This window comes from Sinocyclocheilus rhinocerous, unplaced genomic scaffold (genome assembly GCF_001515625.1).
Source record: "Sinocyclocheilus rhinocerous isolate Xijiao unplaced genomic scaffold, SAMN03320098_v1.1 scaffold1605, whole genome shotgun sequence".
Classification (NCBI taxonomy): Eukaryota; Metazoa; Chordata; class Actinopteri; order Cypriniformes; family Cyprinidae; genus Sinocyclocheilus; species Sinocyclocheilus rhinocerous.
The window spans coordinates 530,898-547,239 of NW_015627373.1; the positions used below are offsets into that span (position 1 = coordinate 530,898).

At 33.6% G+C, this 16,342-nt stretch overlaps 1 protein-coding gene and 1 pseudogene across 2 annotated transcripts; one reads left to right on the forward strand and one right to left on the reverse strand.

Annotated features, from left to right (window-relative positions):
- Positions 1-2,294: 2,294 nt before the first annotated feature.
- LOC107727526 (WD repeat-containing protein 61-like) lies at positions 2,295-6,769 on the forward strand (annotated as a pseudogene).
- A 2,131-nt stretch (positions 6,770-8,900) lies between these two features.
- On the reverse strand, positions 8,901-16,046 carry LOC107727505 (solute carrier family 25 member 44-like). Of its 2 annotated transcripts, none has more exons than XM_016537380.1 (4): positions 15,831-16,043; positions 13,367-14,065; positions 11,141-11,268; positions 8,901-9,445 (listed from the first exon to the last, which is right to left on the reverse strand). In XM_016537380.1, exons 2-4 carry the CDS (start codon positions 14,001-14,003, stop codon positions 9,254-9,256), a joined length of 957 nt encoding a protein of 318 aa, XP_016392866.1. In that variant the 5' UTR covers positions 14,004-14,065; positions 15,831-16,043; the 3' UTR covers positions 8,901-9,253. The 2 variants fall into 2 exon arrangements, with proteins under 2 accessions (XP_016392866.1, XP_016392873.1); XM_016537387.1 differs by having other exon boundaries at positions 9,335-9,445; positions 11,141-11,263; positions 15,831-16,046.
- Between the last annotated feature and the right edge of the window lie 296 nt (positions 16,047-16,342).

The following is a 16,342-nucleotide window of genomic DNA, read 5'->3' on the forward strand; positions in this document are numbered from 1 at the left end:
TTTTAAGGTCGCAATTGCGTATGAATTTACAGTGTTGTGGAAAGATAGTTTTAAAAGTAATGCATTACTATATTGTGTTACTCCATAAAAAAGTAACTAATTGTGTACTTTTGCGTTACTTTTAGTTGCCTGGGCTGGGCTTGCTTATTTGCTTTTTAATAACAAAAAACCCATAGTTATATTTTTGGCAACTGTAAAGGCTTTTCACATCAAAAGTGACCTGAATAAACCTCAGGCTGATGGAAGTGCCTCTGTACTTACTGTACTCCCGGTTTCTCTCAACATGGGGACAGCTGTCCGTGAATAAATTGGAAAACCAAGTAGCTTGCGTTACTTATTTGAAAAAGTCATTCAGATATTTTCTTGTAAATTTAAAAGTAATGCATGACTTTACTAGTTACTTGGAAAAGTAATCTGATTACGTAACTCGCATTACTTGTAATGTGTTACTACCCCCAACACTGATGATTTGTATGAAAACATATGATACAAATCCATGCGAATTAACCATTTCGCCAAAACATAAAATAGGCTACTTACGAATTGCCATGAGAGTGTTGCATATACAGCTTCATGGATGACATGAATATCTGAATGCTGCAATTGACCAATCAGAATCTATAACGATTTTATTGTATACTTAAGGCATGTATATAACATAGTATATGAATATGGTAATCCAGCAGTAACATGATATAGCACCATCTGATACTATCACTGTACCGTATACAGTACTCTTTTGTAAGGGGGCCGGGTAGTTTTTGTCATGCTGGAATGTGACTATTTACAATCAGCTTCTTTTTGCTACCCATTTGAATCAGTAATATTTCTGAACATCATGGGTTAAAGTCATTTTTGTCAAGTGCTGCTGTCTTGTTAAGAGCCATAAAATAGACCATATTTCATTCATCTAAACCATAAAGCAGCACATTCTTCCCCTCTCTCTCTCTCTCTCTCTCTCTCTCTCTCGCTGGCGCTGTCAGATCTAGGTCAGTCGATGCTGAATTCCCTCTGCGAGGCACATTGCACCTCAAAGGGCATCAGCTGAGAAACTCTCACTGCTCAAGACATAAAAGGACTAAAATCCCACAAAGCATATGGACGTCCTTCTGTCCGACTCTCAAACACAGAGGAGAGGTCTTTGATTGGACTTTTCCGTAATCAAATGCTGCAGTATGGAGAGAAATCTCATCTGGCAGAGATTTAGTCTGTGTTTAATTGTCTTCTGCTTTTCTGTTCTGACTCACTTCAAGTGCCTCAACACTGTAGCAGCAGAAAGGAATTATTTTTAAGTTGGCATAAAAATAGAACAAATATCCATTTTAAAATATCTTATTTTAGAAACTCTGACAATAACTACCGAATACAAAGCAATAAAAAAGGTCAATCCAATAAATCAAGCCATGCCAATAAAACAAACTAAATAATTATTTTGTTTTCGTTTTAATATTTAATTGTATTATAGTTAGAATTTATTTAATTTTGTAAATGATTCATACATTTCTTGTTTATTATTATATTTATTTTAATTTTAAATATTGATAGTATTAGTTTATTACTATCAGTGCTACCTGTTATTTGTATTCATGCTTTAACAATATTGTATTGTGTTTAGATTTTTTTATTTTTTATACTGGTACTATAGACTATTATTATCATTGGCACCTGTTATTTTTTATTAATGATTTATTAACTATCTGTCTATCCATCCATCCATCCATTTAATAAAGATATATTATTATTCTATTTTCGTGTATTTATTTTACATTTATTATACATATTTATTTATTTTATTTATTTATAAATACATTATTTATTATTATATGATCATTTATGTGTTTTTATTGGTACTGTTATTTCATTACTATCACTAGTACCTGTTATTTGTATGGATGCTTTGATAATATTGTTTGTTTGTTTATTTATTTATTTAATAAATAATAAATACATTTATTATATTATTATCACTCATTTTGCTTTGTTTGTTTTTTTAAATACTGGTACGATTACTATCACTGTACTGATTATTCATAATATTGTGTAGATTTATTGTAGTTAGCATTTATTTAGTTTTTATTTATGTATTTAAAAATGTATTATTTATTATATTTGAATTTATTTGTTTTTATTTAAATTCTTTTTTAATTGATTTATACTTACCATTTTTTATTTATTTATAATTAAATGTATTATTATTATACTACTACTATTTGATTACTATCAATGGCATCTGTCATTTGTATCAATGCTTTGATAATTGTAACATGCACTTTTTGAAAGCCAGCACAGGGAGGGCGGAGTCAGGCGATCGTTCCCATGGTACTTTGCGCGCAGGTGTCATGGCGGCTTTCTAGGCAGCATCAGTGCGGGTGTTTATTATAGTTAACAAAGCGCTTTGATTCTTTATCGCATGTATGTAACAAATCTTAAGGATTAGCTGATTTCACCGCGAACGCGCTAAAACCTCTTCAGGACGCGTCGAAGCCTTACAGAGGCAGTTTATTTAGTCAGAAGCTAAGCTACGCTAGCAGTTTTGCATGAAGTGAGTTTATAAACTCATCAGAATAACTCATAATCCAGCTCACACACGCGCTTAGAAACACAAAGGAGCTCGTTTCCATTACAAACAGATTTTGATACGGAGACTATGAGCACACAGGTAAGTTAAGCTCTAATATGAACAAACTCTTGCATGTTTTCTGTCTTACTGTATATATGGTGAGCAGAATAATGATTGAGTGTGATATAAACATGTTCATTGTTCTGATTTTAGTACAGTATACTATTCAAGCAGGAGCATGGTGAGTACACACACACTTAGTTACCTGTTCTGATTTAGAGCCCAAAATCTAGTGAGCTGTCTATCTAGGCAGCATATTTGGGCACAGCCAATAAATCTCTGTTTCTCTGCAGCTCATGAAGACGCCATCTGGACCGCAGCATGGGGTCGCAGCGAGAAGGACGGGTCAGAAACCGTTGTGACCGGCTCTTTGGACGACCTGGTGAAAGTGTGGAAATGGTAAATCAATGAATGAAGTGCAATACAATTATTGATTAAAAAAGTGTTTGTGTCTGAACATACGCCACTTGTTCTGATGGCTCGCAGGTCGGATGAGAAGCTGGAGCTGCAGTGGACTCTGGAGGGTCACCAGCTGGGTGTGGTGTCGGTGGACATCAGTCAGAACGGAGCGATCGCCGCCTCCAGCTCTCTAGACGCTCACATTCGGCTCTGGGATCTGGAGACGGGCAAACAGATCAAGTCCATGGACGCAGGCCCTGGTGAGCTGCTTGCTTGCTTATTTGTTTGTCTATTAATCTATCGTTTGTTTGCGAGTCTGATGCAGGGTTATTATTGTTCACTGAAATTAAAAGTAAAACCATATCACACTATTACTTGAAGTTAAAAATACAAAACACATAACTACAAGTTAAAGTAGTAAAATAACTAAAACGAAATAAATTGAAACCTAATAATAGAAAAACTCTGTAGACATTTAAAAAAAAAAAAATGTCTAAGAGAAAAAAAATGCTAAAACGTAGTTAAATAAAAAAATGAATGAAAACATAATAGCAAAAACAAAATATTATCAGAAAATATAATCGTATTTAAATATACTGAAATAACACTGAACTCTTTCGTATACTGTTTGCAGTTGATGCCTGGACGGTCGCTTTTTCTCCTGACTCCAAATACATCGCCACCGGCAGCCATCTAGGGAAGGTCAACATCTTCGGCGTGGAAAGTGGGAAAAAGGAGCACTCGCTGGACATGCAAAGCTGAATTTTGCTCCGGTCTTCAGTGTCACATGATCCTTCAGAAATAATTCTAATATGCTGATTTAGTGCTCATTGAACATTTCTGATTATTATCATTGTTGAAAATCATTGTGCTGCTTAATATTTTTGTGGAAACTGTTTTCTTTTTCTTTTTGAGAATTTTATGATAAATAGAACGTTTTAAAAACAGCATTTATTTGAAATCTTTTGTAACATTATAATTGTCTTTACTGTCACTTTAGATCAATTTAATGTATCCTTGCAGAATAAAAATAATTCCTTTCAAAGAAAAAAATCTTACGAACTCCAAACCTTTCAAATCTAGTGTATATCGCATTTTCATTTGGGAAAAATAATTATTGTATTTGTTTGTTTCTTTAGAATATGTTCTTGTTCATCATGTACAAAAAGTTTAATTTCCTGTCTCGCTGAAATGCTAAATAACAAGGTTTAATAATAAATGAATCCAATGAATTAAATGAAAACATTTTTAAAAAGCCTATATTGAACCTAAATGTTTTTGTCATGCTCCGCTCTAAAATATTTGGTCAGCAACAATCCGCTTTTTGAGTGTATTTGCTAATCCAGTAATCAAACCACATATGAAGTATTGAAAAAAAAAATCATAAATATGTATTGGTTAAAAATAGTGGGTAGCATGTAAATAAGTACCAGTGTAACAGTCAGCTTCAGTGTTTAAAAAGGAACTGATTTCACAAATGACAGTCTAACGCTGATTTTCCATACTGCTTTTTGAGTGTATTTGCTAATCCAGTAATCAAACCACATATGAAGTATTGAAAAAAAAAAATCATAAATATGTATTGGTTAAAAATAGTGGGTAGCATGTAAATAAGTACCAGTGTAACAGTCAGCTTCAGTGTTTAAAAAGGAACTGATTTCACAAATGACAGTCTAACGCTGATTTTCCATACAATATAAAGTTTTCCAGACCCTAATAATTGTCTCTCTCTCTCTCTCTCTCTCTAGAGTCCAGATGGAAAGTACTTAGCCAGCGGTGCTATAGACGGAATCATTAATATCTTTGATATTGCGACTGGGAAACTCCTGCACACGCTGGAAGGTGAAAATCACCTCCCACATGATTCAAGCCGTCTTTAGTTTCCTCTATTAAAATGCTCTGTAGACGTTAGTCTGCTAGATGCATTTAGGGTGATTATGGGTAACGTGAATGCGGTGGAAAAACCTGTTTGCGTCTCTGGCCGCCCCTCAAGGGTCGTAAACCTCGGCTCCTGTCACCGAGCGACTCCATTTTTCCTCGTTGTCTTCCTGCGTCCCTCCATCACTCACTCATCCCTTTCATTTGCTCCAGCAAGTACAGCTGGAAATAATGTTGAATGTTAGATGTAGTTCAGTTTTTATTGTATTGCACTGGCGGTCAAAAGTTTGGAATAATTATGATTTTTTTTTTTTTTTTATCGTTTAAAATATTATTACACTTTATTTTACTTGATTTCAATATATTTTAAAATGTAATTTATTCCTGTGATGGCAAAAAATACATTTTTCAGGATTCTTTGATGAATAGAAAGTTCAAAATAATAGCATTTATTTGAAATATAAATCTTTTTGTAACATTTTAAGTCTTTACTGTCACTTTTGATCAATTTCATTTGTCCTTGCTAAATAAAATCTTTTTTTTTTTTTTTTTACTCACCCCAAAATTTTGAATGGTATGTGTATCGCAGCTTTCACCAAAAAAAAAAAATCAGATTCAGAAATGTTATTTCTGAAAGCAGCAAACCAGCATATGATAATGATTTCTGAAGGATCATGTGACACTGAAAACTGGAGTAAGGATGCTGAAAACTCAGCTTTGCGAATTACATTTTAAAATATATTACAATAGAAAACAGCTATTTTAAATTGTAATATTTTTCAGTTTCACTATCTTTGATCATATAAATGCAGCCTTGATCAGCATAAGAGATTTTCTTTCAAAAACATAAAATCATAATTATTCCAAACTTTTGACCAGTAATGTATAATGTACTGCTTTATTGCTGTTTATGCTACACTATTTACATACAGACATCTTAAAGGTACAGTAGCCAAATTGTGGGATTAATGTAAGGCATGCTTCTTCTTTTTTCTTTTCAGGGCATGCGATGCCTATCAGGTCTCTGACTTTCTCTCCAGACTCTCAGCTGCTGGTAACCGCATCAGACGACGGCTACATCAAGATTTATGACGTGTAAGTTGCAAACTTGCGTGCATCTTTTGCCTCCTAACACATTTGAATCTCATGGTCTGATTGTGTGTGTGTGTGTCTCACAGGCAGCACGCTAACCTGGCCGGCACTCTCAGCGGTCATGCATCCTGGGTGCTAAATGTGGCCTTTTCACCTGACGACACACACTTTGTGTCCAGGCAAGAGTTGATGCACTTCAGATGAATGGAAATGTAAAATGTAGTTTGTGTTCTTAACTGTTGTTTCTTTTTAGTTCGTCTGATAAGAGTGTAAAAGTGTGGGACACGAGCAGCAGATCGTGTGTGAACACATTCTTTGATCATCAGGACCAGGTGAGAGATGTTTCCACAAAAATATAAAGCAGCACAACTGTTTTCAACATTGATGATGTTGATGTTACTTGAGAAGCGACTATTAGAATGCGACTCTGAAGACTGGAGTAATGATGATGGAAATTCAGCTTTGCATCACAGGAATAAATTACATTTTAAAATATATTACAATAGAAAAAAGTTATTTTGAATCGTAATATTTCACAATTTTACTGTATTTTTTAGGGCATGCTTATGTTCAAATGTGTGTGTATTTGCAGGTTTGGAGTGTGAAGTACAACCCCACAGGCTCTAAAATCGTGTCTGCGGGTGATGACAGAGCCATCCATGTTTACGACTGTCCCATGTGAGCCTCTCAAGACCACAGCATACATGCAAATGATTTTTTTTATTTCATTGGCAACTTCAACATCTGTATATGGCGATACAAATAAATGTCTTTTTTTTTTCTAGTTTTCTTTTTTTAGTTGTTGCCGTTTGTCTTGTTTAGGATTCACACATTCATTTTGAACAATTATGTTGCGTGACATTTTTAGTAGGATACGTATTTTATTATGAAATTTATATTCATTATAGAGTTTCATTACTTAAAAAACATTAAATTCCCTGATCTTCCCAGCTTTTTCACAAAACTGAGCGCTGTCTGCCCTCTACAGGACACTAAATGTTACTGTGCCAATTCAGAGTCCTTGGTTTGGTCTGTATTATAGCAAACATGTGTAAAAATGAATTATGATACATAAAGATCCAAAGCAGAACTTGTTTGAATGTTGAACCCTTTGGAGAGCACATAAGCAGCACTAGCAAAAAAAAAAAAAAAAATCACAAACTGTTTCATTCTCTTGTGGTTCATTTAATTCACTCTCCAATGTGACACACAGTTCCAGTTAGAAACAATCTTTTAGACAAAAATACGGTGACCAAGAAGTGCAATACAAATCACAATTCTGAAAACAAAATAAATTACAAACGCAAATCTACAAAACAAAATAATTCAGAAAACACAACAATTCTGAAAACATAAGTCAGAAAACACAATGACAAATCTGAAAAGAAAATAACAAATGCAAATCTACAAAACAAAATAACAATTCAGAAAAAACAATGACAAATCCGAAAACAAAGTACCAAGTCAGAAAACACAATGACAAATCCAAGTATAGGTCTCTGCGGACCAAAAAGAGGGTGTTTCTCAAACGTTTGATGTCATTTTCATCTCATCTCAATTATAATGCCTGAACACTGCCTGATAAAGTAGCATTTATGAGAGCCGCGCAGCTTTTGTGTACAGCTGTTACGAGGGAAACTGTTCCAAAAGCGCCTCCTACTGGCAGAGAATCAATTTGCATGTTCAATATGGCCGTTTTCTACTTTTGAACTGTCTTAATGCTGTTGGATATAATTCAATTCGTTTAATTTTCATAAAAAAACTCTTAATATTTTGTATTTATATTCTCACCTTTAAATTCGTTCCGCCCCACAAAAAAATAATGCATTTTTAACACACCTCTGCCTGTTTTTTTTTTTTTTTTTGCATTCCCATTTGCTCAAGTAGCAAAAGAAAAACCCATGATAGTGTTTTCACGACTTATAAAAAGAGAAAAAAATTAAGAGATACTGATAACGGTCAGAAGACAGAGCTATGTCAAATTTACCGTCACTCCATAGACACAGTCTTGTGAAAAGGGTCGGGTTTGTCTGATTTGTCGTTGTGTTTTCTGACTTGTTATAATGTTTTCGGAATTGTTGTTGTGTTTTGTGAATTGTTATTTTGTTTTTTAGATTTGCGTTTGTAATTTGTTATTTTGTTTTCATAATTGTGATTTGTTTTGCACGTCTCGGCCACCGTACAAAAAACGACTACGGCAGTTATTTTTAAAATATGAAGCACATTTATAAAACATTTGAACTGTAAAAGCTTTGGCCCCAAAACGCTGTTTGCTGACGGTTAAAGACAAGGCATGATACAAACACAAAATATGACAATCCAAAGAAGATTCAATCAGACTGAAATATCATTCAAGAGAACATGATTCTTTTGAACTTTTCTCACAAGGCTTTTCACATAACGTTTAACCCTGGTTAAAGGCCACTTTTAAAATTTATTTACACGTGTTTACAGTTGTTTTTGATCAACGGATGAAGATTTTAACAATAATTTCCTAATTTGAAGAGCCTATTTAAATATTTAAGACCTGAGCTTAATATATAATTAGTAAATTTGTATTCACCATAAACATTTTTATAAGCTTTCCAAATCTGAATTTCTAAATTAATTGCCTTTAATATGCACTGATATTTCCAGATTTTCATGACCATGGAAATGCTAGTCACATGTTTAGTCAATTCTGGCCTCATTAAATATGCATGAGCACAGAGACATGAGGTTTAATATGCACGTGAAAAGTCATAAAAATGTGTTTAAAAATATCAAACTGGAATATTAAATTAGACAATATTTGTGTTTCAGAAGACTGAGAGCACTTATCCAATCAATATTAATAATTAAATAAGACATAATATTAATATTATGACATAAAGACATAATATTAATACATAAGACAAAACTGACTATTTGCTAGGGTTAAAAACGACCCAGGGTTTCAAGTGTGAAAAGCCATACATGTTCTCATTCTTCCTACCATGTAACAGATGTGATGATCTCACTTCCTGTCAGATGAAGTGAAGAGCACTGCACGAGATTCACAAGAAAGTGTCACCATTTCAAAATGATTTTCACTTCAAAATCTCATATTCCAGGCGAGTGTTCCATGACGTCTCATTACAAAATACTAGTTTGAGTTCACAGGTTACAAAATATACAAAATCCACAAAAAAGGGAGAGAGGAAATAGAAGTTCACATTTGAGCGCCAATTATTGCCTGGTCCTTATAAAACGTGAAAATAATAAAAGGCTGAGGTATGTGCGTTTTCACCAGTGTCTGCTGTCCACCAGTTCAGGCCGCAGACTGAATCTCTTTAGTGTCTCGTAACCGATGACGATCATGACCGACGTGGGCATGGAGGAAATGATGCGTGCAGACAGACCCTTGGTGAGACCCCACATGCCCTCTTCAGCCAGGAGCTGCTTAAACGTCTCCATCACAGACGAACGACCTTCGACCTGCAAACACACACACAGTGCATTAACTCACAAAGCTTAAATCTATAGTAATAATGTACAATAATGACAAATCATTTTAATGAGCCATATCAACACAAGAACCGTTTTGCTCTTTTGAAATATAAGTGCGATGAATTGTAAGTATAGCAAAAATGTCTCATTCAGAAATGATCGTGGTTATGAGCACATTAACATACAATTACTATCAAGCAACATCTTATCTACTTTATCTTTAAGTTAACCTCATCAGTACATAGAGGTTATTTACACATAGAAGTCTTAAAGTTACATTAAAATTTATAAAAATAAATAATCCATATATGTTAACTACGTTAATAAATCTATTAAAACAAATCTGTTATTTTGCATTATTGATATACTGCTAGTTTTTTGTCAATATTTTTTAAAATAAATTGTTATATTTTCTGTTTTCTCTTTTAATGAACGTTTTCGTAATTTAATGTTTTTGCCATTTTCATTCGTTTTTTTATATGTCTATAATAGTTTAATTTGAATTCATTTATTAGCTTTAGTTTGTGGTTTTAGTTATTTTAGTACTTCAAGTTAAACTAAATATAAATGAGAAGAAAATAGTAGAAGAAATAGAAAATACTAAATGAGAAATGTTGCAAGTTTTTATATTTTATTTTTATATCTTTCATTTCAAATAATGTTTCACGTATAGTGTAACTATAATAACAACCCTGATTTAAATAAATATATTTTAAACATTTTAAAATTATGTCAAATAAATAAATAAAAATAAAGAATATGACCTTTTTATATGCTATTATTCAGAGGTTTGGTGTGAGTAAGACTTTTTTGGGAAAGAAATTAATACTTTTATTTAGCAAGGATTGTACATTATAATTTTGCAGAATATTTCTGTTTCAAATATGCTGTTCATTTGAACTTTTTATTCATCAAAAAAAAAAAAAAATCCTGAAATAATACAAAATGTTTCTTGAGCAGCAAATCAGCATATTAGAATGACTTCTAAATTATCATGTGACACTGAAGAAGAAAAAAGGTCATTCAGCTTTGCCATCACAGGAATAACTTTATTAGATTTAAAAAATACATTTTAAATTGCAATAACAATTCACAATATTACTGTTTTTACTGTACGTTTGATCACATAAAGCAGTATTGTAGAGCATAAGTAACTTCTTTCAAAAACATTTTTTTTAAAAAACATCTTACTGCCTTTAAAGATTTAAACAATATACTTAAATGTGACCCTGGAGCACAAAACCAGTCTTAAGTGTCAATTTTTCAAAATTGAGATTTATACATCATCTGAAAGCTGAATGAATAAGCTTTCCATTGATTTATGGTTTGGCTGAGATACAACTATGTGAAAATCTGGAATCTGAGGGTGCCAAAAAATCAATATATATTGAGAAAATTGCCTTTAAAGTCCAAATGAAGTCCTTAGCGATGCATATTACTAATCAAAAATTAAGTTTTGATATATTTACGTTAGGACATTTACTAAATATCTTCATGGAACATGATCTTTACTTATTATCCTAATGATTTTTGGCATAAAAGAAAAATCTATAATTTTGACCCGTACAATGTATTTTTGGCTATTGCTACAAATATACCTGTACTGACTACTTATGACTGCTTTTGTGCTCCAGGGTCACAAATAACAATATGAATTACAGCAGGTTATGGGTGAGTTTGTACCTGTACTCGGGCTCGGACCACGTCCATGGGGTTGGTGAGGGTGGAGGCTGTAGCTGCAGCCATCGGTCCCGCCATGGCCTGCAGGAGGAGGTGCGGACAGTCCACTGGAGCCAGTCTGGAGAGCTGCTCTGCAAAGAGAGAGAGAGAGAGAGAGAGAACTTTATTGTCACTGTACATGTACAGTGATACTCTGGTGGAGGTGCCTTCTGCACACACATAATCTGCACACACATATTATACACTAAAGACTACCATTATGCAATATAACATACAATATACATAATACGCTATACAATCCAATACACTATACACAATGTAATATACAATATACACAATATGCTATACAACACAGTACACAGAGGACACATAACATAAGACAACAGATGTGCATAAATGTAAACATTATGTGTGCGAAAAATAAACACGATTTATTTAATTTTACATTAACATTATTGCAATTAAGCAGGAAGTGCTGAGGTAGTGTAGTTGACATCTTGACCATGATAAATGAGATTTTACACAATGAAATACAGCACAGTAAGGTGACTCAAGGCAGTATGTGGGGAAGTGATTGAGGTCTCTAGGTCCATGTGGAAGGTGGGGTGTTCAATAGAGCGACTGCTCTGAGGTAAAAACTGTGGAAACACATGAGCCCATGGGATTTATGTTACAAAGTAAGAGCGTTTATCAAGTAACATTTCAGTTCACCGAAACTTCGGCAACCGAAAATATATTGGAGAACCGAAATCACTGGTCGATACCACGGTTTAATTAGCGCTTCTCCACGGGCGCGTTTTGACTGTCTTGTTTGTGCTTTGTTACTAGTGTCAATATGAAACAATGTCTGAGTTTTCAAATTCTGTCAATCTTATCACAAAATTCAAACAACAAATGGCGTTTTGCCGCACTTTAATGTGGCGTCACAGACCCACGGAACGTGAATCCGCCATCTCTTCCTCTTTTTGATCATTAAAGTATGAAAAATAAACATGAATGAACATCAGAGATTATATTGAAAGAAAGAGTTTAATTTACTGAAATATGAAAAATATATCAATCAGTGTTTTTTTAAAGTGTTTTTTACCGCTTAAAGACGTCAATAGCTTGTAAACAACGTAACGTTACATTTACCTCAGGAAAGCCATTCAATGTCCATAAACTCGACAGTCAGCTAGAAAAAAAGTCATCTGGAGATGAGCATCGTCCTAAATATATGCATTATAATACATACTGGATATTACATTTTTAATATATATTTTACCTAACTTGCAGTCGTCATTATTTAATGTATGTTTGAATAGTAAATGTCATATAGATTTTTAATGTAATATATATTTTATTTATTTTATTACCTTTCAAAGATACTGATTTTCAATATTAAACATTAAACAAATAGCCGACTGAATATAACAAATTCAGGATATATTTTACTTAACCTGTTTTCAGTTTAAATAAATCTGTTATGAAAACAAGTTTTTATGACGGCTGTTTAAATGTTTATATTTCAACAATGAACTGAATAATTGTATCATTAAAAAGTTTGTATAAAAACTTAAACAATGTCAACTTGTTCATGTTGTTCATTGTAACAAAAAAGTATTATTCTTTTTAGTATTAAAAATGTGTTATTTTTTAAATGGTTGGTTATTTTTTATATGTTTTTAAAGACAACTCTTATTTGAGTGCTGATTATTAAATTAATTGTATTAATTCATTGATTATTAATTACACTTTCTTTTCAATTAGGTTTTCAGCTAAATTAATGCTTTAATATCAGTTTTGGTGTTGGGATCCAATTTTTTCTCCATCACTAAATATGTGACTCTGGAGCACAAAACCAGTCTTAAGTCGCTGGGGTATATTTGTAACAATATCCAACAATACATTGTATGGGTCAAAATTATCGATATTCCTTTTAGGATAATAAATAAAGATCATGTTCCATGAAGACATTTTGTAGATTTCCTACCGTAAATATATCAATTTAATTTTTGATTAGTAATATGCATTGCTAAGAACTTCATTTGGACAACATTAACGGCGATTTTCTCAATATTTAGATTTTTTTGCACCCTCAGATTCCAGATTTTCAAATAGTTGCATCTCGGCCAAATATTGTCCTATCCTAACAAACCATACATCAATGGAAAGCTTATTTATTCAGCAATTTCAAAAAATTGACCCTTATGACTGGTTTTGTGGTCCAGGGTCACATATTTTCTTTACCTGCATAAAAGTGATAAAACGGCCACCAGACGGCGCTGTTGGGTATGTAGGTGAGGAGCGACGCCACATATCCACGATAAAAGCCCCGAAATCCATCCGCGTGAAAAATCTGTACCACAATGTCTCTGGTCTGGCCAAACGTCACTTTGTGCTTGGACGTGGCCATCACCATCTTGGACTTGAGTTTGAAGCGTGTGAGCTGACACCCCTGACCCTGCACCATCAGCTGCTGGGACACCACGTCGATGGGCACCGTGATGCTTTGGGCCACCAGCGAGGCCGCGCCGCCCGCCACCAGAGACTTGACCGTGTTACTGGACGAATAACAGGACACGTGTTTCCTCACCAGCTCGTAGGTAGTGATGTAGGCCTGACCTGAGATCAGCGTGAACGTGTTGACCATGAACCCTCGATAAAGGCCACGCGTCCCCTCGGTCTTCAGAATCTTCCAGAAGGCGTCGAAGGTGCCGTTATAGAGCGACTTCCCCTTCTGGACCTGCAGTCTGGTGCGGATCAGGGTGAACGGGTAGACGGCGGCCCGTGTGGTCATGGTCATGAAGACGCCCAGAGAGTAGAACTTCCTCTTGTCCAGATCCTCCCACTCGATGATCTGAATGTTGCGCTTCTGTTGCATCATTGCGGCCGATGACCTCACACACAAAATAACGCGCGCACACACTCGCTCCGCTCCCGCTCGACCTGAAATGACAAAATCACAACAGTTCAAATAAAACTGCAGATCTGAAGGTACAGAGTTCAAAGGTCATGTGACTGCAGGGTTATGCCATAATCAAATGCTCTGCAGAGATAATTTCTTGACACGTGTAAACAAAAAAGCAGATATTGAACATCTGAAATCTATGAAATATGCACATTTTTATTACAATCTTTATTTGATCTATTTATTTCTTTTTGTTATATGAAGGTTTGTTATATGAATGAACCTTTCAAATGCAGTTTATGTATAGATTGTATTGTTTAACACTTGTCCATGACCAAGATTTTCAATCTTAAACATTAAAGTCAACTTTAATGGGATGAAAATATATTCATTTTTAATAATTATATTATTTAGTAATATAAATTTATTGATTTCTGTTACAGTGAAGAAGATGAACAAGTTTACTGTGAGCATTCTGAGCACAAAACAAAATAATTTTTCAAGTAAAAAAAAAAGTGTTAATAAAAAGTCAAATAAAGCAACATCCATCATAAAAATATACTAAATAAAAATAATTACATTTTATAATGTAAATTATAAAATTCTAAATTCTAATTTTAAATTATTCTAATTCTAAAAATGCCACACATTCTCCAGGATTATACCTGTCAAAATAATAATAATAGTAAAAATAATTGTAATAAATGTTTGTTTTTAAATGATATCTTTATTGTTCTAAAGTAAACATTCAAAATCATATTTATAGCATCACATTTGGAATTAATTAATCAGAATAATAAGGCTTGGCAAAATTGCATTAGATTACAAATTAAATACCACCAACCATTTAAAAAATAAAACACATTTTTATTCACAAAATTAATGTAGTGCTTATATGAAGCATTGCATATTTGTTACCATGAACAACACGTAAATCAGAATGTTTCTAAAATCTTAATTTTTATATTAATTTCTAAATCACTAGAATGCCATACTTTGCACAGAATTATACTTCTTGAAAAAAAAAAATATATATATATATATATATATATATTCTCTGTTGTTCTAAAGTAAACATTAATGAAGAGAAAATTATATTCATAGCATATTTAGAATTAACCAGAAAAATAGGGCTTGGCATTTAACACATTTTATTACTAAAAAAGAATGTAATCCTTTCATATTAATCTGTAAATTACTAGAATACCATGCATTCCTCAGGATTATACCTGTCAGAATTAAAACTAAAGTTTTTAATAAATATTTATTTTTAAATTATACCTCTGTTGTGCCAAAGTAAACTTTAAAGAGGAGACCATTATTATTATATTAATATGATATAATTATAATATTATATTATATAATTATAGCATCATATTTAGAATTAACCTAATGACAAAACCTGTTTAAAACTGTTTATAACAACTGGGATTTAGTCAATGGAAGAATTGCATTAGAGTAGAAATTGTTATGTTACTGAATTTTGAGGGACCACACTACCTTGATGCAGCTCTTTTCATATTTGACATGCATGACCATAAATAGCCAGTGACAGATGTAACAGACACTCTTTCTTCTGTCCTCCATTAGTTATTTGGCTCTGACACAGAGCTGAATGTTTATCAGTCATTGTGACCTTTTCATGGTGAAGCTGCATGGTATCTACTGCACATGCGCATTACACAAGACAATATACCACCAGACACCCCCCTGAAACAAAAAGCAGCTTCTGTTGTGTCCCTCCCCTCGCCCAGCAGATGTACAGGACACTTCATTTGACCTCTCAGACACACGCTAACTCACCCGGTTAGCTCGCCATATTTGCTGTTTCTCCATCCAGCGGCCTCAAGCGGAGCTGTGCGGTCCTGTCATGAGAGAAACCCGCTATTATGCCTCTATAAACCGCATTTTGCCTGATCGATTCGCGGCCTGCAGCTCCAGTTAGAAAGTCATGCCGCCGATCGAGTCCAGCCCGAGCCCTCCTCCACACTTCCGGCGCATGCTCGAACGTCACTGACCGCTGCTGCCTGTTGATTGGTCAGTGACACAGGAGGAGCTGTTTGATGATTGGGCGGTGATGTGTGCCATACAAGTTATTTATTTATTTATCTATACATGAACAAAATCAAGAGAAATGTTGAATTTTTTTATTATTACAATGAACAACATGCATAAGTTTACATGATTTAATTATGATCCGGCACATTTATTATTATTATTTTGTAATTTTGTATTGTATGTTTTATATGTAATAAATACAACATAGATAAATATTATATATAAACTTTAACAATATTATCTAATATTACTTTAAA